We start from the raw sequence: 25,833 nt of genomic DNA, 5'->3' as shown, positions 1-25,833 counted from the left end.
CTACAAACCAGAAGGGAGTGGGGGCCAATATTCAACGTTCTTAAAGAAAAGAATTTTCAACCCAGAATTTCATATCCAGCCAAACTAAGTTTCATAAGTGAAGGAGAAAGAAAATCCTTTACAGATAAGCAAATGCTTAGAGATTTTGTCACCACCAGGCCTGCCTTACAAGAGACCTGAAGGAAGCCCTAAACATGGAAAGGAACAACCGGTACCAGCCATTGCAAAAACATGCCAAAATGTAAAGACCATCGAGGCTAGGAAGAAACTGCATCAACTAACGAGCAAAATAACCAGTTAATATCATAATGGCAGGATCAGGTTCACACATAACAATATTAACCTTAAATGTAAATGGACTAAATGCTCCAATTAAAAGACACAGACTGGCAAACTGGATAAAGAGTCAAGACCCATCAGTCTGCTGTATTCAGGACACCCATCTCACATGCAGAGACATACATAGGCTCAAAATAAAGGGATGGAGGAAGATCTACCAAGCAAATGGAGAACACAAAAAAGCAGGGGTTGCAATCCTAGTCTCTGATAAAACAGACTTTAAACCATCAAAGATCAAAAGAGACAAAGAAGGCCATTACATCATGGTAAAGGGATCAATTCAAAGGAAGAGCTAACTCTCCTAAATATATATGCACCCAATACAGGAGCACCCAGATTCATCAAGCAAGTCCTTAGAGACTTACAAAGAGACTTAGACTCCCATACAATAATAATGGGAGACTTCAACACTCCACTGTCAACATTAGACAGATCAACGAGACAGAAAGTTAACAAGGATATCCAGGAATTAAACTCATCTCTGCACCAAGCGGACCTAATAGACATCTATAGAACTCTCCACCCCAAATCAACAGAATATACATTCTTCTCAGCACCACATCACACTTATTCCAAAATTGACCACATAATTGGAAGTAAAGCACTCCTCAGCAAATGTAAAGAACAGAAATTATAACAAACTGTCTCTCAGACCACAGTGTAATCAAACTAGAACTCAGGACTAAGAAACTCAATCAAAACCGCTCAACTACATGGAAACTGAACAACCTGCTCCTGAATGACTACTGGGTACATAACGAAATGAAAGCAGAAATAAAGATGATCTTTGAAACCAATGAGAACAAAGATACAACATACCAGAATCTCTGGGACACATTTAAAGCAGTGTGTAGAGGGAAATTTATAGTACTAAATGCCCACAAGAGAAAGCAGGAAAGATCTAAAATGGACACTCTAACATCACAATTAAAAGAACTAGAGAGGCAAGAGCAAACACATTCAAAAGCTAGCAGAAGGCAAGAAATAACTAAGATCAGAGCAGAACTGAAGGAGACAGAGATACAAAAAACCCTCCAAAAAATCAATGAATCCAGGAGTTTGTTTTTGAAAAGATCAGCAAAATTGACAGACCGCTAGCAAGACTAATAAAGAAGAAAAGAGAGAGGAATCAAATAGACGCAATAAAAAATGATAAAGGGGAATATCACCACCGACCCCACAGAAATACAAACTACCATCAGAGAATACTATAAACACCTCTACGCAAATCAACTAGAAAATCTAGAAGAAATGGATCATTTCCTGGACACTTACACTCTCCCAAGACTAAACCAGGAAGAAGTTGAATCCCTGAATAGACCAATAGCAGGCTCTGAAATTGAGGCAATAATTAATAGCCTACCAACCAAAAAAAGTCCAGGACCAGATGGATTCACAGCTGAATTCTACCAGAGGTACAAGGAGGAGCTGGTACCATTCCTTCTGAAACTATTCCAATCAATAGAAAAAGAGGGGAATCCTCCCTAACTCATTTTATGAGGCCAACATCATCCTGATACCAAAGCCTGGCAGAGACACAACAAAAAAAGAGAATTTTAGACCAATATCCCTCATGAACATCGATGCAAAAATCCTCAATAAAATACTGGCATACCGGATTCAGCAGCACATCAAAAAGCTTATCCACCATGATCAAGTGGGCTTCATCCCTGGGATGCAAGGCTGGTTCAACATTCGCAAATCAATAAACGTAATCCAGCATATAAACAGAACCAAAGACAAGAACCACATGATTATCTCAATAGATGCAGAAAAGGCTTTTGACAAAATTCAACAGCCCTTCATGCTAAAAACGCTCAATAAATTCGGTATTGATGGAACATACCTCAAAATAATAAGAGCTATTTATGACAAACCCACAGCTAATATCATACTGAATGGGCAAAAACTGGAAAAATTCCCTTTGAAAACTGGCACAAGACAGGGATGCCCTCTCTCACCACTCCTATTCAACATAGTGTTGGAAGTTCTGGCTAGGGCAATCAGGCAAGAGAAAGAAATCAAGGGTATTCAGTTAGGAAAAGAAGAAGTCAAATTGTCCCTGTTTGCGGATGACATGATTGTATATTTAGAAAACCCCATTGTCTCAGCCCAAAATCTCCTTAAGCTGATAAGCAACTTAGCAAAGTCTCAGGATACAAAATTAACGTGCAAAAATCACAAGCATTCTTATACACCAGTAACAGACAAACAGAGAGCCAAATCAGGAATGAACTTCCATTCACAATTGCTTCAAAGAGAATAAAATACCTAGGAATCCAACTTACAAGGGATGGAAAGGACCTCTTCAAGGAGAACTACAAACCACTGCTCAGTGAAATCAAAGAGGACACAAACAAATGGAAGAACATACCATGCTCATGGATAGGAAGAATCAATATCGTGAAAATGGCCATACTGCCCAAGGTGATTTATAGATTCAATGCCATCCCCATCAAGCTACCAATGACTTTCTTCACAGAATTGGAAAAAACTGCTTTAAAGTTCATATGGAACCAAAAAAGAGCCCGCATTGCCAAGACAATCCTAAGTCAAAAGGACAAAGCTGGAGGCGTCACGCTACCTGACTTCAAACTATACAACAAGGCTACAGTAACCAAAACAGCATGGTCCTGGTACCAAAACAGAGATATAGACCAATGGAACAGAACAGAGTCCTCAGAAGTAATACCACACAACTACAGCCATCTGATCTTTGACAAACCTGAGAGAAACAAGAAATGGGGAAAGGATTCCCTATTTAATAAATGGTGCTGGGAAAATTGGCTAGCCATAAGTAGAAAGCTGAAACTGGATCCTTTCCTTAGTCCTTATACGAAAATTAATTCAAGATGGATTAGAGACTTAAATGTTAGACCTAATACCATAAAAACCGTAGAAGAAAACCTAGGTAGTACCATTCAGGACATAGGCATGGGCAAGGACTTCATGTCTACAAAACACCAAAAGCAACGGCTGCAAAAGCCAAAATGACAAATGGGATCTCATTAAACTAAAGAACTTCTGCACAGCAAAAGAAACTACCATCAGAGTGAACAGGCAACCTACAGAATGGGAGAAAATTTTTGCAATCTACTCATCTGACAAAGGGCTGATATCCAGAACCTACAAATAACTCAAACAAATTTACAAGAAAAAAACAAACAACCCCATCAAAAAGTGGGCAAAGGATATGAACAGACATTTCTCAAAAGAAGACATTCATACAGCCAACAGACACATTAAAAAATGCTCTTCATCACTCGCCATCAAAGAAATGCAAATCAAAACCACAATGAGATACCATCTCACACCAGTTAGAATGGCAACCATTAAAAAGTCAGGAAACAACAGGTGCTGGAGAGGATGTGGAGAAATAGGAACACTTTTACACTGTTGGTGGGATTGTAAACTAGTTCAACCATTATGGAAAACAGTATGGCAATTCCTCAAGGATCTAGAACTAGATGTACCATATGACCCAGCCATTCCACTACTGGGTATACACCCAAAGGATTATAAATCATGCTGCTATAAAGACACATGCACACTTATGTTTATTGCGGCACTATTCACAATAGCAAAGACTTGGAATCAACCCAAATGTCCATCAGTGACAGACTGGATTAAGAAAATGTGGCACATATACACCATGGAATACTATGCAGCCAAAAAAAAGGATGAGTTTGCATCCTTTGTGGGGACATGGATGCAGCTGGAAACCATCATTCTTAGCAAACTATCACAAGAACAGAAAACCAAACACCACTTGTTCTCACTGTGGTGGAAACTGAACAATGAGATCACTTGGACTCAGGTAGGGGAACATCACACACCAGGGCCTATCATGGGGAGGGGGGAGGGGGAAGGGATTGCATTGGGAGTTATACCTGATATAAATAATGAATTGATGGGTGCTGACGAGTTGATGGGTGCAGCACACCAACAGGGCACAAGTATACATATGTAACAAACCTGCACGTTATGCACATGTACCCTAGAACTTAAAGTATAATAATAAATAAATAAATAAATAAAATAAATAAAATAAAAAATTAAAAAAAAAAAGAAATCAGAGTTCTGTTGCATCACACACCTCCCAGGAAACTGATATTGTCAGATTTTTAAATTTCAGCCATTCTAATAGGTTTGTAGTAGGATCTCATTGTTGTCTTGATTTGCAATTCCCAAATGACAAATGATTTGAAGCCTTTAAATAGTTAATAATTATTTTTTAAAGACAGGGTCGGGGGGAGGGGAGAGGGATAGCATTAGGAGATATACCTAATGTAAATGACGAGTTAATGGGTACAGCACACCATCATGGCACATGTATACATATGTAACAAACCTGCATGTTGTGCACATGTACCCTAGAACTTAAAGTATAATAATAATAACAAACAAAAAAAAAGAGTCTTACTCTGTCGCCCAGGCTGGAACGTAATGATGGAATTTCGGCTCACTGCAACCTCTGCTTCCCAGGTTCAGGCAATTGTCCTGTCTCAGCCTCCCAAGGAGATGGGATTACAGGTGTATGCCACCACACCCAGGTAATTTTTGTATTTTTGGTAGAGATGGGGTTTAACCATGTTGGCCAGACTGGTCTCGAACTCCTGGACTTAAGTGATCCACCTGCCTTGGCTTCCCAAAGTGCCAGGATTACAGGTGTGAGCCACTGTGCCCGGCCAAATAATTCTTTACATTAATTTTTCTCCATTTGGATTACTGGCAACGATTCTCTCACCAGACTGGAACCACACTGATTCTTTATATCTACACTGTCCATACATGGTAACCACTATCTCCAAACATGGCTTTCAAAGAACTTATACTGGCTGGGTGTCGTGGTTCATGCCTGTAATCCCAGCACTTTGGGAGGCTGATGTGGATGGATTAGCTGAGGTCAGGAGTTTGAGACCAGCCTGGCCAATCTGGTGAAACCCCACCTCCACTAAATACAAAATATTAGCTAGGCGTGGTGGTACGTGCCTGTAGTCCTAGCTACTCAGGAGACTAAGGCAGGAGAACTGCTTGAACCCAGGAGGTGGAGGTTGCAGCGAGCCAAGATTGTGCCACTGGACTCCAGTGTGGGCAACAAATAAAGACTCTGCCTCAAAAAATAAATAAATAAAATAAAAAAGAACTTATATTATTTAAGATGTATTTTTCAACATCCTAACATAATCTTGTACATTGGTAGCAATGAAGGAACAATAGTGCTTTATATCCCATAAATAATAGTAGAAGTGAAATATCTACAGTCCATAGGGTTATGAATACAGAAATTAGAGTTCATTACTGCAGTTAATTCAAGGGATATAGTGATTTTAAAATATTTTAATGAGTATGTGTACGAAAGCAAACCCAAAATACCTGAAGGAAAGCCTGCAGCAACACAGTAAGTAATGAATTTCATGGAAAACATGTTACATATATGTAGGAAGTCATTAACCTTCACTGTTCCTATACAAAAATGATGCAATCTAATCTCAGAATTTACAGCAATCTTTAGGACGACTATACACTATTCAATTTATATGTGTATCTACATTTCTAGTAAAGTGTTTTAAATACACAAATTAGCCCTGCTGTGTAGGAAAATAACTTATCCCAAACACTCTATTCCAAAAGCTCTAGAATAGGTTAAGTTGCAGTCTGAATGTGCCATGACTTTCCTAAAAGTTTTAAGAAACAAAGATACAAAAACGTTCTTTAACCTTTGTGCTTTATCTGCCATAATAAGCTGTGAATGTGAAATAATCCACACTGTATCACAAATAATATATATTAACTTTTTTGGGGATTGCATAATGCAAAAATTTTATACATATACAATTAAAAGATAGAGAGATAAAACAAATACCTTCAATATAAAATAAACTGTAGTATATAAAAACACTTTTCATGGAATTTTGGTTTACGATAAATGCTAAAAAGTTTCTAAGAGAAAGATTATTTTTAGTATCGAGAAGCAGAAAAAGTTTCACAAAAAAATTATCCTGCAAGTAATGGGCTCATAAAATTAGTAAGAATTAGTATTAGTAAGATTACCATATGCAGAATTTAGAAAACAAGGGTTCCAGAATGAAAAAACACTATGAGCAATGGTGTGAATGTGGGAAAGCAAAATACATCAAAAAACAAGAGACAGATATCTGACTCAAAAGTTGTGAACAGGGAAATACAATAAAATATTAGGTGTGATATTAGGTTAGCTGAAAGTACCCCACACCTTTTCATAAAACGGCATTGCTTGTGAGCTAAGATCGTACCACTGCACTCCAGCCTGGGTGACAGAGCAAGACTTTGTCCCCATCCCACCCCCCACGAAAACAAAAAGGAGTAGGGGCGCTGCCTGTTTTTTGAATAAGAAAAAACATATTCCTGGCCAGTCAGTGGCTCACAGCTATAATCCCAGCACTTTGGGAGGCCAAGGCGGGTGGATCACGAGGGTCAGGAGATTGAGACCATACTGGCTAACACAGTGAAAACCCATCTCTACTAAAAACACAAAAAATTAGCCGGGCGTGATGGTGGGCACCTGTAGCCCCAGCCACTCGGGAGGCTGAGGCAGGGGAATGGTGTGAACCTGGGAGGCAGAGTTTGCAGTAAGCCGAGATTGTGCCACTGTACTCCAGCGTGGGCGACAGAGTGAGACTCCATCTCAAAAAAAAAAAAACAAACAACAACAACAAAAAAACCCCCACATATTCCCACCTGGCACTATTACAAAGGATGAAACAGAAAAAGGCAAAGACCAAAGGTAGGAAGCTAACAGTACAGCTGCCAATAAAGTGAGCCCTAAAGATAGAAACTTGGGGAATGTAGAATAAAGGACAGATGTGGAAGACACAGCAAGATTATGAAGTAAAAGTCATCAGACGCCAGGCAAAGTGGCTCACGCTTGTACTCCCAGCACTTTGGGAGGCCGAGGCAGGCAGATCACGAGGTCAGGAGATCACGACCATCCTGGCTAACACGGTGAAACCCCGTCTCTACTACAAATACAAAAAAAGTTGCCAGGTGTGGTGGTAGGTGCCTGTAGTCCCAGCTATTCGGGAGGCTGAGGCAGGAGAATGGCGTGAACCCGGGAGGCGGAGCTTGCAGTGAGCTGAGATCGCGCCACTGCACTCCAGCCTGGGTGACAGAGCAAGACTCCGTCTCAAAAAAAAAAAAAAAAAAAAGTCATCAGACCTGAGATTTAAATAGATAAAGGAGACAGGACAAGAGACTTGGAGATGAGGAAATTTAACAATGACTCAGGTTTTAATTCTGTGTTCTTGGAATTGTGGTAGTCTTTAACATAATGAAGGAAGTCAGAACTAAAAACTAGTCAGTAGAAGAAAATTCTAAATGAAAACTTAAGAAAACAACAAAGACAGCTTAAAAAGAAGTTCAACTAATAAATATACTTTCTAAAGTGATTACAAATGTGTGCACATTTAAGCTCCAAAAAATTCTTTCATAGAGATCTTTGTTTCTTAAAAAAATAAAAAAAGAAAAAGAAGTACAGAAAATTATAAATAGGCTGGGCACAGTGCCTCACGCCTGTAATCCAGCACTTTGAGAGTCCTACTGGGCAGAATGCTTGAGCCCAGGAGTTTGAGACCAGCCTGGGCAACATGACGAAATCTTGCCTCTACAAAAACTTGGCCAGTGTGGTGATGCACGCCTGTAGTCCCACTCCAAAGGCTGAGGTGGGAGAATCACTTGAGCCCGGGAAATCAAATCTGTGGTGAGCTGTGATCATACCACCTTTATTCACAAATAATGAACAATATAGAAAGTATTGACTTAAACCTTCACCACTTAAAAATCAGAAAAGACTTAACCATTATAAGCAATAACATACCTTATACCCATATATTTTGTTATGTGAAAGGCAATAATACATGTCAAAAGATTTCAAAACAAAGAGCATACACTAACAAACTCTACTTTTAGAAATTTAGGATTAAAAAAAAAACAATGACTCTACAGCAAAACTTACTTGCAAAACAGTTCATGTCAGCATGGTTTAGAATAGTTAAGAATTTTTAACATAAATATTCAACATGACACCAACTCTGCAATTGGTTTGTCAGTGCCCCCCATTAACCCCCTGGGGCTGGTCACTCAGTTTCTAGCCTCTCATGAGTCCCTCATACTACTCCAAGTGTAGCAGGGGAAACTGAAAGGCCCTTCCTCAAGCTCTGGTCATAATGGAGGTACAAGGGAGACATCTACAGGGAACTATGAGATCAGTGGTACTGGAACTGCTAAGTCAGTCCTTCTTTAGGCTGGATGTTGGTAGTGGTCATCATGAAGTCCATATATTTTATATCTAGGCCTTCACCTGGCCTATGGACTTATACCCATGTGCCTGGTTTATCAGTTCAACGGTTCTTCAGCCCATTACAGATGAGAAGGAGCTATACTGAAGATCAAGGAGAAACCATTGGAGTCTGAATGTTCCTGACAGATTGACTTAGTCCTGGATTAGTCCTCATAAAACCTCATTAACAATGGGGTTGGTACTTTTAGTTTCTATTTTACAGGAGTTATAATAGATTGTTAAAGGACAACCAAGAAAGGACAGAAGAAGTGACAGTCAGAGGTTGAGAGGAGTCAGAAAAACATAAAATCTAGCAGACACCTGCCACCACATTGTAACATGGTAGTTCCTATCACAATGCTGGGTCAAAAAGAGATTGATTTGGTTTATAATGTTAAACCAAGAGGGTGGGCAAATAAAACTTTTGGTATTTAAAAGAAAAAAAATTTTTTAGAATCTGAATATTACAAAATTCACAACAGTCTACACTAAACTACCAAATAATTAAAAAGATCCAATTTTTATAAGTGACCTGTTAACCTAACCTTCTGATACTCATTATTAATTTTTGGTTGTGCATTCTCCATCTTCTATGTATGAATAGACATTTAAAAATAAAAATTGTATCTTTTTATTGTTAGATATGAGTTCTAAATATCTTTTCAAAGAATCAATACGTCAGTATGTTCAATTCTTTGCCTTCTACTTTTAAACTTAACTTCCTCATAAAGCAACCGTTTTCAATTACCTGCTCCACCGACTCATTTCAATCACGTGCTCCACCCTGACTCATTCAGATTACATACTTCACCCTGACTCATTCCAATCATCTGCTCTGTCATAACCATTTTTCCCACCAAACCACTCACCCTGTCACTCTCTTTCAATTAGCCCATCAGAATTAGTTTAGCCTGTGTGGTCTAACCCTAGCCAATAGGGGAATGACACAGCAGCAGGCACCACGTGCGTCAGGGATAAGAACACCTTCCCCTTCCTTGTCCAAGTGTGCACTCATCATTGCTCCATCTGTAAGGGCGCTCCCTTCTATAGAAGTACCTTGCCTTGCTGAGAATTAAAAGAAAATTTTATATTCGAGTGCTACTTCTTTTGTGGCACTGAAACTTGATATATAACATTATTTACCTCACCTACTCAGCCTATGCAAATATGAAAGTTATATAATGCTGAGAATACAGAAGTGCTGGCTCTCACTTAAACAGAACTAAGAGAAAAAAATCCTTAATAAAACGTGAGAGACTAAAGAGGGGTTAAGGTTAGACAGGTGCTGATTTACATGACAACTACAAGAAACATAAAATCCTGAACTGGATCCTGATTCAGGAAAAGAATAGTTTTTCTTTTCTTTAAGGTATTAGATTATGACAACTGGCAAAATATAAATGAGATGTATAGATATAATTATATTCATATTTTCATAACTGTACTGTGGTTATGTAGGAAAAAATGTCCTTGACTGCAAAGAAATACACACTAAAGTATTAGAAATAAAGTGCTGCAAAGAGATATTCTACAAAACACTAATTAAAAAAAAGTAACATCATGTCTGCAACTTACTGTAAAACAGTTCAAAACTAGTAGATACCAAAATATTTATCTTTGCATATGCCATAAAAAAAACCATATTTACACGTGTATATGTGTGTACATATACAGAGAGAAGACAGAGAGAAGGAAAGAGGGAGAATATGATAAAAGCAAATGTAGTAAAATAAAACATTAGGACAATGTGCATGAAGGACAGCTGACAACTCTTCACAGAATTCTTAAAATCCTGTGTTAGAAATGATTTCAAAATGAAAAGTTTTTTAAACACCAAAGGGCAGGGGTTGGGGCAGTGCTTATTTAACAAAATTAAAACACCATTCATTCATTAAACATTTATTGAACACTTACTGCAGGTCAGACACTAGTAAATAGCAGAAGACACACTAGATAAAAATTCCTGCCTTCACACAACTTACATTCCAGTTGGGGAAGACAGACAATAAGCAAGTAAGTAAAATGTATGGTACGTTAGCGGAAGGGGAAAACAGTTAAGTCATATTGGGTAGGGGCGGCGATTTGCAATGTTAAACACTATCTTTAGGCCTGGCGCTGTGGCTCACACCGGTAATCCCAATACTTTGTGAGGCTGAGGTGGGCGGATGGATCACTTCAGGTCAGGAGTTCAAGACCAGCCTGGCCAGCAAGGTGAAACCCTGTCTCTACTAAAAATATGAAGATTAGCCAGGCATGGTGGCGCATACCTGCAATCCCAGCAACTTGGAAGGCTGAGGTGGGAGAATCGCTTGAACCCGGGAGGCAGAGGTTGCACCAAGCCGCGATCATGCTGCTGTACTCCAGATTAGGTGACAGAGAGAGACTCTGTCTCAAAAAAAAAAAAAAAAAAAAAAGAGGCCAGGGGTAGTGGTTCAAGCCTGTAATCCCAGCACTTTGGGAGGTTGAGGTGGAACAATCAGTTGAGCCCAAGAGTTTGAGACCAGCCTGGACAACATAGTGAGATCCCATCTTCACACAAAAATAAATCAGCCATGCGTGGTGGCATGCACCTGTAGTCCCAACAGGAGGTGGGAGAACTGTTTGAGCCCAGGAGTTTGAGGATGCAGTGAGCCACAGCTGTGCCACTGCACTCCAGCTTGGGTGACAGAGTGAGATCCTGTCTCAAAAATAAAATAAAATAAAGTAAAACATAAAATCAAAATAAGGGGAACAATACTGCCTATAATAGAAACTCCTTGTATTATTTGTTTTTGACTGGCTAAATGAAAAACCAAAGATACAAGAAATGCCCTTTTTTAAAAGGATTAAACTTGCAAAAAAAAAAAGTGATGAACTGTATTACTACAGCTAAACAAAGAATGCTATCAGTTAAACTTGACTTATTGTTCAAAATGTAGCTAGTTGACAGAAAATGTCCAATATTCCTTCATAAAAGCTACCTGAGGCAGGACTCCAATCTGATCATTCTAACAATCATAACTCTCAAGATTAATGAACAGGTTGGCATTCTGACTTCCTTAAGAGAAACAGTGTGGGAGTTAGCATATAAATTCAAATCCTAGCTTTCCCACTTACTTGCTGTGTGACCTTAGGCAAATTACCACTTTTTCTTTTTTTTTTTCCCCTGAGATGGAGTCTCACTCTGTTGCCCAGGGAGTGCAGCAGCACAATCTCAGCTCACTGCAAGCTCGACCTCCCGGGTTCACGCCATTCCCCTGTCTCAGCCTCCCGAGAAGCTGGGACGACAGGCGCCCACCACCACACCCAGTTAATTTTTGTATTTTTAGTAGAGACAGGGTTTCACCGTGTTAGCCAGGATGGTCTCGATCTTCTGACGTCGTGATCCACCCACCTTGCCCTCCTAAAGTGCAATTTACCACTTTTTAACTTCGTATTCTACTCCGTAAATTGCATCTAAGATCTATTTCATAATACTAGTGTGAGGATTAAATAACATAAAAAGTCAAAACAAAGTTCTAAGTAGAAATTCAGGAAGTTGTATTATGTTACATTGTTTGCATAATCAAGAAACGGACCTGATTGACTTAGGGGGAAGTACGGATAGTCATGTGAACTAATTTGTGTAAATGTATAGACTGAAATATAAATAAAACAAGTTTCTAGAATGCGACTTTTTTATACTGGTTGACATTTTTTCAATACTGTAAATATGGCATGAACATGCACCATTTACTTATTGTGTAGTAGTAACTTCAGTAAACATCAAGTATTTCCTGCCACAAAAGGATTAAGCATTTGGGTACACAGACTTCATCAAAAAAGCACAACATTGGTGAAACCTGGTCTCTACTAAAAAATACAAAAAATTAGCTGGGCATGGTGGCGCATGCCTGTAGTCCCAGCTACTCAGGAGACTGAGGCAGGAGAATTCCATGAACCCAGGAGGCGGAGGTGGCAGTGAGCCGAGATCACGCCACTGCACTACAGCCTGGGTGACAAGAGTGAGATTCTGTCTCAAAAAAAAAAAAACAAAAAAGGCACAACATTACAAGGATTCAGCTGTACACACATGAAACTTAAACAGGTTCTAAGGAATAACACAATAGCCTCCTGAATGGGGTGGTAAATTCTTTTTAGGAAAAATAAAAAAGTTTCTTCAAGGAGACAGTACTTAATCTGAATCATGTAAGCGAAGAATTTCAAGTGGAGGAGAACAAATTCAAGTAAGCAATCATGTGGGCAATTCATTCTCCTACCTTTAAGCAAGTTCTTATTCCCAATTTTGCAGTTACAACCTGAGATTTTCAGGATAGCAATGAAACTTGCCTGTAGTCTCAGAAAAATCACATGGTAGTAACGGGAGCTAGAATAGTTGCCAGCTTCCAAGTGCAAAATGCTTTCACTTTTCCCAAAATATGTTTGTAAGGAACACTGTACCACCAAATACTTCTACAAATGAATACAAAAGGTTACTATACTGCATGTCTTCCCCCATTATTTTTTTCCTTTAAATAAAAGTAGAGGATAAAAGCAAGTGTATAGCAAAATACAAGAAGTCTTTCATCTTTTTTTACTTTAAGGTTGGCCTGGAGGAGTAATTAATTAAAAATTCTGGCAAACAGGAGGGAAAAATGACTTAACTATATCAAAAAATCAGTCTTGTTGTATAACTCACTATAAAAGACATAGACAATAACTGGTTAAGCAACATAAACATCAATTGCACAGGGTGGATCATTCCTGTGTCATGACTCTAACCACCAAATTAGATTTTAAATGTTCATAAGATGATTACAAACTATAAAACTGGCTATTTTATATTGGGACTTCAAAATGATCTTGCGGTAGTGTAAAAAAAAAAAAAAAAAAAAAAGAGGGCCAGGTGCGGTGGCCCACATCTGTAATCCTAGCACTTTGGGAGGCTGAGGCAGGTGGATAACCTGAGGTCAGGAGTTCAAGACCAGCCTGGCCAACATGATGAAACTCCATCTCTACTAAAAAACAAATAGAAAATATTAGCCGGGCGTGGTGGTGGGTGCCTATAATCCCAGCTACTCAGGAGGCTGAGGCGGGAGAATCACTGAACCCAGGAGGCGGAGGTTGCGGTGAGCCAAGATCGTGCCATTGCACTCCAGCCTGGGCAATAGAGTGAGACTCCATCTCGGAGCGGGGGAGAAAAAAAAAAGAAACAGGTCCTTATTTTTAACAATACACACTAAAATATTTACAGATGGAATGATGTCTAGAATGACCTTAAAAATAACATAGGATGGAAAAAAAGGAGGATGGGTGAAGTGATGAAACAAGATTGGCCATGATTTGATAACTGCTAAAGCTGGGTAATGGCTATACGGGAGGTCCATTATATGATGTTCTCCTATTAAAAGAAGGCTAAGAGTTTCCATTAGAAGAACTTTCATAAAATAGAAAAAAAAATTACTAATAGCAAATCACATCATAAAAGAAAACGTAGAACAGTATAACCCTTAAACCCTTGACAAGTAGATAAAAGTATCTTCTAGGGGGTTTATGCACGCTTAAATTATGACTGATGCTCTTACAATACATTAAGCTATCTCTCAAAGTAGGATTATCTAGAGCTCTTCTAAACTTCCCAATCAGGTTATCAGTGAGAATATACTCTGAGACTGGCCCCAAACTCCAAAATAGTACTTGGGAGCTCATAAGGAATCAGAGTTGCATGCGAAAAGCATGAAGTCTTAACTAACTAAACCTCATTCATTGTTAGTGACCTTCTCTATGCCTTCACACGGACTACCATTTATTAACAAGGAGAAGGAGGGCAACAAAATCACAGGACAATCGTTTCCTTTTCCTGATCACTGCCAAGACAATTTATGTGAAACAAAGTTTCCAATCTCTATTGTGTTACCGAATTTTAAGTATTAGCCATACTAGCACTAGAATTAACAACTCATATAAACTCATTAACACGGTCACTATTAAAGGAATAAAGAAGACAAGCATAATACATACTGGAGGCCGGCCAGGACGACCCCTTTTTCTTTTTCCTTTGACCTCTGTTTCTTCAAGTTCGCTGCCAGCATCGGAATGGGCAGTAGTTTCATTAGTTGAATCCCTAGAAAATGTTATTATATTATTTTAGTGAACAAATTAGTAAGTATAATGCATTTCTGTTTCACCACCTTCCTTACCTCCTGCTGTATGGCTGATTAGAAGTGGTTTATACTTCTACTTTCAAAAAAACTCTTTAGCAAACTAAAAATGTTACCCTCCCTTCCTAATTTCACATGACAGTGAGTGAAATGAATCCCCCAACTAAAGAGGGAAATGAAGAGGAAGAAATAACTGTGGAAATGATAGCTGCTATACAAAAATAAATGCAAAATATAATTACAAAAGACTAATTCTTCAGTATAAAAATATGAAGGCTTAGGAAGATTTTTATTTATCTTATAAAGTCATGAAGGTCAGTGTTGTGCCAGTTAATGTTTAGCCACTGGCTCTTCAAAAAAAAAAAAAACACCTAAGTTATAAGTATTAAGACATATGGCCGGACACAGTGGCTCATGCCTATAATCTCAGCACTTTGGGAAGCTGAGGCGGATGGATCACCTGAGATCAGGAATTTGGGACCAGCCTGGCCAACATAGTAAAACCACATTAGTACTAAAAATACAAAAATTAGCCGGGCGTGGTGATGCGTGCCTGTAATCCCATCTACTCAGGAGGCTGAGGCAGGGGAATCACTTGAACCCACGGAGGTTGCAGTGAGCTGAGATTATGCCACTGCACTCCAGCCTGGGTGACAGGGCGATACTCTGAATAAAAACAAAACAAAACAAAAAAGACATAAAGGATGCTTAGCACATAATTTACAAACAATAATAAAACACAAAATACTTTATTGTAAATTCTTTATTGTAAATTCCACGTAACCAACTGATTCTCACAAAATAATTTTAACGATAATTTTTGCCCAACTCTTATACTGGAATCTAACCTACAGCTGCAACTGATGAATGAATAGGAATTTTAACATGAAAGGTGGTTTCTATTTTTGTTCACTTTAATGAGTAGGATGCAAGTAAAATGATAAAGACATTTGTTGAAACTTCACTCATTAGTCAATGGTGTGAGCAACTTCTCTGCTGACTCAGATAACGGAGGAAAAATGCTTCCTCAATTTTTTTGTTCATTGGTATTGTAATGGGTATAGACCATCCGATATACCTTTAAGTTGAATCTGCACTGTTAACAATTTCTCTATCACTTTCTTAAGTCCATAATCAACAAAACAATAAATTAAGCGTTGATTTTTATCATTTGCTGATTTTCATGGTGTATATATTCCTACCATAGCCAATTTCAAATGCCCAAAGTGGTATAACCAAAGTGAGGTAGGAAGTGATAAACAGTAGCACAGCATTAAAACATATTTCTACCACAAAGACACAAAAGGTTTAAATAACAACTTCAAGAGCATAAATAATAACATGAAATACTTAGGAAGTGATGAGTTTTGAATATTTAGTATTTTTATTTTTCATATGACATTTAATTTAAGCTTATATAAGTTAACTTTTTAAAACAGGTATGTTGTGTTTAGCTAGCTTGCAAAATTCCTGAAAATTTAATATTTGACTCTCACAGGCCAATACAAGCTGACTTCAACACAGCATTGAAAAGGTTTAGACAGCATGAACAAGAATCTCTTCACTAAATTCTACGTTACTGCATAAAATTGTAAAGAGTAGGAAAAGTATAGAGCAAATGGTAAGTCCAACTCACAATCTACTATTTCTCAATCTCCTTCACCAAATGCTCTTTTAGGCTCATTCCCTCTTTCTTAAAGCTCAACTGTTAGGTCTGCTCTTCTCCATTTATATTACTCTACCTTGGAGATTTCATCCAGTTAACATGTACCTTCTATGCAAATTACTTCAACACCTTATCAGTACACCTGACCACATTCCAGATCTCTGACTCAAGATTTTTATCTTGCATGCGTGACATGCTTACTTGAATGCCACCTCAAATTCACCAAATGCCACATCTAAAATTAAGTCCAATCCTGACTTACTTCTCACTTTCTACTCAGAGAGATACAATTAATTAACTGATTTAAGTTATGCATAAGATTTAAGTTACTATACAAATTTATTGTCACCATTATCCTGTCTATAAATTCGAATTGATAGAATGGTATCAGTCTTCTTGTGCCTCCTGCTAATATAATCCTACCTCAAGCCATCCTTCTCAGCACAATATAATTTGTTTCTCACTCTTTCCAGGATTACTACCACAATCACCACTCTGCATTATATGATCTCAATTTATCTCCCTACTTCTGCTTATTCAAGCCATTCTACACACCACTGCCAGTAACACTCTCACATCATATTACTTACCCACTTGTAAATCTTCAAAGTTATCATGTTACTCCACCACTTACAAATCTTTAAAGTTAATCTGGTATTTAAAACCGTAAATAAGACCGGACACAGTGGTTAACGCCTGTAATCCCAACACTTTTGGAGGCGGAGGCTGAGGCATGAGAATCGCTTGAACCTGGGAGGTGGAGGTTGCAGTGAGCAGAGATAGCACCACTGCACTCCAGCCTGGGCAACAGAGTAGAACTCTGTCTCAAAAACAAACAAACAAAACAACAACAAAAAACTATAAATAATATTGTAAATGATGTCCAGGGTCAGCAAGCTTTTTCATAAAGAACCATACAGCTGGGCCTGGTGGCTCACACCTGTAATCCCAGCACTTTAGGAGGCCAAGGTGGGCAGATTATAATGTCAGGAGTTTGAGACCTATCTGGCCGACATAGTGAAACCCTGTCTCTACCAAAAATACAGAAATTATCCGGGCATGGTGGTGTGCACCTGTAGTCCCAGTTACTTGGGACACTGAGGCAGGAGAATCGCTTGAACCCAGGAGGCACAGGTTGGCCAAGCCAAGATCACACCACTGCACTCCAGCCTGAGCAACATAGCGAGACTACATTTCAAAACACACACACACACACACACACACACACGCAAAAAAAACACAAAATCATACTGTATATATTTTAGGCTTATAGGTCTTAAGTTCTCTATAGCTACTACCCAACCCTGGTGACATACCATAAATGCAGCCATAGGCAATATGCAAATTAATGGGTGTGGCTATGTTTCAACATTTTATTTAAAAGACGCATCTGAACCACTAGCAGTATTTGCCAACCTGGATCCAGTCAATCTTATTTGTCTCTACTAAAAACAATAAATCATATTGCTTTTTCTCCTCACTACAATCCGAACAGGCCATGTTCAGTATAGACTGTGTGTCAGTTTACATATGTTATCTAGAATACATGTGCACAAAAACCTTGTAAGAAGCAAGTTATCTTCCTGATTTTTTGAATGAGGAAATGAAAGATCTGAAAACCTGATAAAGTTGTCCACAGTTGCATACTTAGTAACTGGCAGAGTCCAGTCAGATCTCAAGATAAACCTGAATTTTCTATTTTCATGTTAAGATACAGTGCAAATATTACGTTTTGTATTTATCTTGTGTGGACAAAATCTCCAAGTGCTTTTGATGCTTATAAGTCTCCAGGCAACTACAGGAGCAGGTTGGTTCTAGAATATAATAAGAGACCTATTAGTGAAACTAACCTATTCTTCAGCAGTATAGGTATTGATGCCCCTACCAAGAGTCAGAAAAGTACAATTTGTTTAATAATGCTTGCAATTGCAGTCAGCTTAAACAGTGAGAACTATTGCCAACAAACAGCTAAGGCACTGTTACGTGTTAGTATGTGTATGTTTAATTATTAAGACATATGAAAATAAATTCTAGGCTTTTGAAAAAAAACATTGGAGCAATAGAAAAGACACAAGAATGCAAGGAAAAGTTTCACTTTATCTCATCCTAACTCTGAATCTCATCTGCAGAATACCACTGTTAATAGTTTGACACTTCCATAAATATTTAGGCTTTTGCATCTCTCTGTCTCTGTCTCTCTCAAAATATAAATACCAGTATTTCATTTTGTAAGTGTTAAATACATGCGAATCTTCCATATAAATACATTAGATTGCTGAATGGCACTCCATAATATGCACAGAACTTATTTAACTGCTTCCCGATCAATGAGCACTTAGTTTGTCTCTAGTTTTCCACTATTACGAACAGGGCTGAAATGACTGTTCTTGTACATAAATAAATCTTATTACACAATCAAGTTTTTCTCTAGGACATATGCAGTGAAAATGACACGTCAAGGGGTATGGAAATTCAAACTTTGACCAACTGCTCTTCAAAACTCCTGCAACTGGCTAATGTTCACATTTGTAACACTACCAGACATAAATTAAGAGCATGGAAGAATAACATCAAATCTTATTTAAAAAATGATTTTGCTCCCTAGAACTCTCTAAATTCTGTCTAACTCTCTCTATCTCCAGGGTAACTCGTTTAAGTTATCATCTTTTCCCTAGATACTGCAACATCCTTCTCCTGATAGGTGTCCTTGTTTCTAGTGTTGGCCTTTCCCATCTAATATTATACTACACTAAGTAATTTTCTAAGTATGTATCTTATTATATCTCTATCATGCTGATATGGTTTGGCTGTGTGTCCTCACCAAAATCCCATCTCGAATTGTAATCCCCACCTGTCGAGGGGGGGCCTGCTAGGAGGTGACTGGATCACGGGAGCAGTTTCCTCTATGCTGTTCTTGTGATAGTCAGTTCTCATGAGATCTGAAGGTTTAAAAGTGTGGCACTTCCTTCCACTTCCCTTCTCTCTCCCCTGCTGTGTTGTGAAGAAGGTGTTTGCTTCCCCTTTACCTTTTACCATGATTTTAAGTTTCCTGAGGCCTCCCCAGCCATGCCATGAGTCAACTAAACCTCTTATCTTTATAAATTACCCAGTTCCTGGTAGTTCTTTATAGCAGTGTGAACATGGAATAATACACATAGTGAAGAGAAAAAAACCTAATTCTGAACATGACTTAACAGGTACTGATATGATATTGTTCCTCCCTACTCACAGTTTATCTCATGTCACTCTCCATCCCCAGTGCTGGAGAAAAAAAAGGCCAGGGACAGTGGGGGGAGGCTTTATTTCAGGCCTTCAAACATATCTCAGGGTCCTTGCATGACATAATCTCATCTGGTCTCCCTTCTTCTTCCCCTAAACCCCACTAGAGACCTCAGTTCAACTGTCTCTTCCTCAGAAAACTAGACTAAACAAAGGCATGTATTAAAATTCTCATAATACCTACTTTTCCTTCACAGCACCAATGATAGTTCAGAACTATGTATTTGTGATTATTTTATTTATATCTATCTTTACAAGCTTCATGGCAAAAAGAACTAAGTCTGTTCTACATGTTGTATCTACCCAGAACCTAGTATACTTCCAGGAATATAAAAATGTAGTAAATGATAATGTTTTGACAATGCTTAACAGTAAACAGCACTAAGGTGACAAATCCATCAGCAATTATAATAACTAAGTAAGCCAAGAAATAATAAGGATAAGCACTAGAATGGTCTTTATAGTGTCTACATGTTAAAAACCAAAATTGGACATCTCAGTTTAACGAAGAGTACTGTCTTTGGCTGACAGATCTAAACCAGAGCTCATTTACCCAGCTCCCAGATCACCACTGTCCAGTACCCACAAACATATTACAGATTTACATTTTTCTTAAAAAAATTCACTTACAAAGCATGATACATTAGATATCATAATGTTAATACAAACTCATGTAATAAAACTTCAATTTAAATATGACCTCTATTTCATATTTTATCAAAGAGCTATTAAAAGCCTGACTAATACCCAATAGTGTCCTAGCAGCAGGACATACAAAAATAAGGCACACAATGCAGTTTAGGAGATGGGTCAGAAAAAAAAAAGAGACAGTTATAAAATGTTACATTAGGTACTTTGCTGGAGGCATAAGACCTGAGCTAAGACTTAAATAATAGATAGTGGCTTGGCCAGGTAAGGGCAGAAGTGCGTAAGTACAAAGAAAAGAAAGAAAATACTATAGGGGGAACTCCAAACTTAAATATCATATAAATATCGTATTTATACCATATTAATATATGTTTATATATATATATTTATATATATATATATATATATATATATATAAGATATCAAGCTCAGGTTCAGGGGTAAAAAAGAAATAAGTAGGCAGAAATAAATTTTATCTCCCATATGTCGGGGAAAGGACAGGAGGACAGTATTGACAGTTTTTCAAGCAGTTTAAAGAAATATGGATAGCTTTTTGTCTTACAACGTTGGAAGGGAAAAAAGAAGACCAAGAGATCAAACAGAGGTTCTCTCTTGAAAATAAGGTAAGTAAATGAATTGAGCAGCAATTATATATATAAATAACTGCTTAAAGTGCTCATCACTTTTATTATATCTAAACCATTGCTATCATACAGAATCAAAGTATGCAGATACCCAATTTGCATCATGATAAAAGCTATGAAAGGAATATTTGCCATTCCTGCGATCATATTTCCCAAAATAGTCCCAATTCTAAATCTGGCCAGTCACACTGATTCATGCATGTAATCCCGGCACTTTGGGAGGCTGAGGCGGGCAGACCACCTGAGGTCATGAGTTCAAGACAAGCCTGGCCAACATAGTGAAACCTCGTCTCTACTAAAAATACAAAAATTAGCCGGGCATGGTGGCACGTGCCTGTAATCCCACAAACTCAGGAGGATGAGGCAGGAGAATCGCTTGAACCTGGAAGGTGGAGGTAGCAGTGAGCCGAGATCGCACCACTGCGCTCTAGCATGGGCAACAGTGGGAAATTCCATCTCAAAAGAAAATAAAAAATAAAAATAAGTTCCAATTCTAAATCTTTCCTATAACTCCAACAAATCTAATGGGATGCAATCAAAAATGTCAACTGGTATATCCCTTAGACTTATTCTGGTAGCCAGAACACCTCAACAATCTCAATCTAAGGAAAAAGAAAGAATCATAATAAAGGAGCTAGAAGCAAGCAGGGAGGGGACAGAGAAAGGGTACGGTATAAGATAGGGGACACCAAACTATTTTTTGTAAATGGTCAGACTAAATATTTTAGGCTTTCCTGACAATACTATCACTGTCACAATTTGTAATACAAAGTAGTCATAAACAGTATGTAAAGGAATGAGTGCGGCTCTCATCCAAAATTTTATTTTGCAAAAAGAGACAACATGCCAGATTTGGCCCATGGGCCACAGTCTGCTGACTCCTGATATAGGACATTAACATTTTTTTGTTGACTATCAGAAAACACGTTGACAGTTCAATAGCAAAAGCTATGAATGGATATGGTAATTACACACGCTACTACTACTTAGACTGCAAACATATTGTCCCAATATCAAAGAACATATTTGAAATGTCTCATCAAAGAAAGCATTTTCATAAAGAAATAAGTGGCCCAACATTTTCCTTAAAAAATAAAAAAGAAAGAAAATTACAATACTTACTGTAACACTGGTAATTCTGAAGTAATCATTGCTGGAGAGGTCCTTTCACAATGCAGCAAAATAATCAAGTGCTGTACAACTCAAAAACTTTTAAAACAACCTCAAAGGCAATCCTGTCAATTAAAAAGAAGAAATTACTTTAAAATAAAATGGGGATGACAGAATTCATAAACTACAATCAATCCACACCATTACCAGTGATCACATTACTTAGCATTAACCCAAATGAACTTAAAACTAATGTCCACAGATGTTTATAGCAGTTTTATTCATAACTGCCAAACCTTGGAAGCAACCAAGATGTTCTCACTAAGTAAATGAATAAACTATGCACATCCTCACAATGAAATATTATTTGGCATTAAAATTAGCTTGAAAGCCTTAAAAAGGCATGAAGGAACCTTAAATACATATTATTAAGTAAAGAAGCCAATCTGAAAAGGATACATACTGCATGATTCCAACCATATGACATTTTGGAAAAGGCAAAACTATGGAGACAGTAAACGAATCGGTGGACCAGGCGTGGCGGCTCACGCGTGTAATCGCAGCACTTTGGGAGGCCAAGGTGTATGGATTACGAGGTCAGGAGATCGAGATCAGCCTGGCTAACATGATGAAACCCCGTCTCTACTAAAAATACAAAAAATTAGCCAGGTGCGGTGATGGGCGCCTGTAGTCCCAGTTACTCAGGAGGCTGAGGCAGGAGAATGGCGTGAACCCGGGAGGCAGAGTTTGCAGTGAGCCGAGATCACACCACTGCACTCCAGTCTGGGCGATAGAGCAAGACTCCGACTCCCTCTCAAAAAAACAAAAAGAATCAGTGGTTACCAGGTATTTAGTGGGTGGAAGGGATAAACAGGCATATCACAGAAGATTTTTAGGAGAGTGAAACATGTATAATGATGGATGTGTCATTACAGATTTGTAAAAACAGTAAGAGTCCAAAATCAGCAAGACACTAACAGCAACAGTCAACCCTAATTTATTTTTCTTATTTTTAAAATTTTTTATTATACTTTAAGTTCTAGGGTACATGTGCACAATGTGCAAGTTTGTTACATATGTATACATGTGTCATGTTGGTGTACTGCACCCATTAACTCATCATTTACATTAGGTATATCTCCTAATGCTATCACTCCCCTTCCCCCAACCCCACGGCAGGCACCGGTGTGTGATGTTCCCCTTCCTGTGTCCAAGTATTCTCATTGTTCAACTCCCACCTATGAGTGAGAACATGCGGTGTTTGGTTTTCTGTTCTTGTGATAGTTTGCTGAGAATGATGGTTTCCAGCTGCATCCATGTCCCCACAAAGGACATGAACGCATCCTTTTTTATGGCTGCATAGTATTCCATGGTGTATATGTGCCACTTTTTCTTAATTCAGTCTGTCAGTGATGGACATTTGGGTTGTTTCCAAGTCTTTGCTATTTGGGAACATTGCCGCAATAAACATACGTGGGCATGTGTCATTATAGCAGCATGATTTATAATCCTGTGGGTATATACCCAGTAACGGGAAGACTGGGACAAATGATATTTCTAGTTCTAGATCCTTGAGAAATCGCCACATGGTCTTCCACAATGGTTGAAGTAGATTACAGTCCCACCAACAGTGTAAAAGTGTTCCTATTTCTCCACATCCTCTCTCGCACCTGTTGTTTCCTGACTTTTTAATGATCGCCATTCTAACTGGTGTGAGATGGTATCTCATTGTGGTTTTGATTTGCATTTCTCTGATGGCGAGTGATGATGAGCATTTTTTCATGTGTCTGTTGGCTGCATAAATGTCTTGATTGGAGAAGGGTCCGTTCGTATCATTCATCTACTTTGTGATGGGGTTGTTTTTTTCTTGTAAATTTGATTGAGTTCTTTGCAGATGCTGGATATTAGCCCTTTATCAGATAAGTGCATTGCAAAAATTTTCTCCCATTCTGTAGGTTGCCTGTTCACTCTGATGGTAGTTTCTTTTGCTGTGCAGAAGCTCTTTAGTTTAATTAGATCCCATTTGTCAATTCTGGCTTTTGTTGCCATTGCTTTGGGTGTTTCAGTCATGAAGTCCTTGCCCATGCCTATGCCCTGAATGATATTGCCTAGGTTTTCTTCTAGGTTTTTTATGGTTTCAGGTCTAACATTTAAGTCTCTAATCCATTCTGAATTAATTTTCATATAAGGTGTAAGGAAGGGATCCAGTTTCAGCTTTCTATTTATGGCTAGCCAGTTTTCCCAGCACCATTTATTAAATAGGGAATCCTTTCCCCATTTCTTGTTTTTGTCAGGTTTCTCAAAGATCAGATGGTTGCAGATGTGTGGTATTATTTCTGAGGGCTCTCTTTTGTTCCATAGGTCTATATCTCCATTTTGGTAAAAAGTACCATGCTGTTTTGGTTACTCTAGCCTTGTAGTATAGTTTGAAGTCAGGTAGCATGATGCCTCCAGCTTTTTCTTTTGGCTTAAGATTGTTATGGCAATGAGGGCTCCTTGTGGGTTCCATATGAACTTTAAAGTAGCTTTTTTCCAATTCTGTGAAGAAAGTCATTGGTAGCTTAATGGGAATGGCATTGAATCTACAAATTACTTTGGGCAGTATGGCCATTTTCACGATATTGATTCTTCCCATCCATGAGCATGGAATGTTCTTCCATTTATTTGTGTCCTCTTTTACTTCATTAAGCAGTGGTTTGCAGCTCTCCTTGAAGAGGTCCTTCACTTCCTTTATAAGTTGGATTCTAGGTATTTTATTCTCTTTGAAGCAATTGTGAATGGGAGTTCACTCATGATTTGGCTCTCTGTTTGTCTGCTGCTGGTGTATAAGAACGCTTGTGATTTCTGCACATTGATTTTGTATCCTGAGACTTTGCTGAAGTTGCTTATCAGCTTAAGGAGATTTTGGGATGAGACGATGGAGTTTTCTAAACAGACAATCACGTCATCTGCAAACAGGGACAATTTAACTTCTTCTTTTCCTAATTAAACACCCTTGATTTCTTTCTCCCACCTGATTGCCCTGGCCAGAAATTCCAACACGATGTTGAATAGCAGCGGTGAGAGAGGGTATCCCTTTCTTGTGCCAGCTTTCAAAGGGAATGCTTCCAGTTTATACCCATTCAGTATGATACTGGCTGTGGGTTTGTCATACATAGCTCTTGTTATTTTGAGATACGTTCCATCAATACCAAATTTATTGAGAGTTTTTAGCATGAAGGGCTGTTGAATTTTGTCAAAGGCCTTTTCTACATCTATTGAGATAATCATGTGGTTTTTGTTTTTGGTTCTGTGTATATGCTGGATTACATTTATTGATCTGAGTACGGTGAACAAGCCTTGCTGGTTCCACCACTTGATCATGGTGGATAAGCTTTTTGAAGTGCTGCTGGATTCGGTTTGACAGTATTTTACTGATTTTTGCATCGATGTTCATCAGGGATATTGATCAAAAATTTTCTTTTTTTCTTGTGTCTCTGCGAGGCTTTGGTATTACGATGATGTTGGCCTCATAAAACGAGTTAGGGAGGATTCCCTCTTTTTCTATTGATTGGAATAGTTTCAGAAGGAATAGTACTAGCTCCTCTTTGTACCTCTGGTAGAATTCGGCTGTGAATCTGTCTGGTCCCGGACTATTTTTGGTTTGTAGGCTATTAATTACTGCCTCACTTTCAGAACTTGTTATTCGTCTATTCAGGGATTCAACTGGTT

The 25,833-nt window shown here is 38.3% G+C and overlaps 1 protein-coding gene across 4 annotated transcripts in view; it reads right to left on the bottom strand.

Moving 5' to 3' along the window:
• Nucleotides 1-25,833, bottom strand: part of STAG1 (stromal antigen 1) — a 421,343-nt gene that overhangs the window by 273,709 nt on the left and 121,801 nt on the right. For all 4 annotated transcript variants that reach the window (XM_033212569.1, XM_033212568.1, XM_033212571.1 and 1 more), the window contains exons 2-3: nucleotides 22,135-22,247; nucleotides 14,636-14,738 (exon numbers count right to left, since the gene is read on the bottom strand). In XM_033212569.1, the coding sequence (XP_033068460.1) occupies nucleotides 14,636-14,738; nucleotides 22,135-22,163 (132 nt within the window). In that variant the 5' untranslated portion in view covers nucleotides 22,164-22,247. The remainder of the gene's footprint in view (nucleotides 1-14,635; nucleotides 14,739-22,134; nucleotides 22,248-25,833) is intronic.

The sequence above is a fragment of the Trachypithecus francoisi genome, unplaced genomic scaffold, assembly GCF_009764315.1.
Source record: "Trachypithecus francoisi isolate TF-2019V2 unplaced genomic scaffold, Tfra_2.0 Lachesis_group0, whole genome shotgun sequence".
NCBI classification, from domain to species: domain Eukaryota; kingdom Metazoa; phylum Chordata; class Mammalia; order Primates; family Cercopithecidae; genus Trachypithecus; species Trachypithecus francoisi.
The sequence above is the reverse complement of the archived record's forward strand: the minus strand, read 5'-3'. Positions and strand labels throughout refer to the sequence as shown.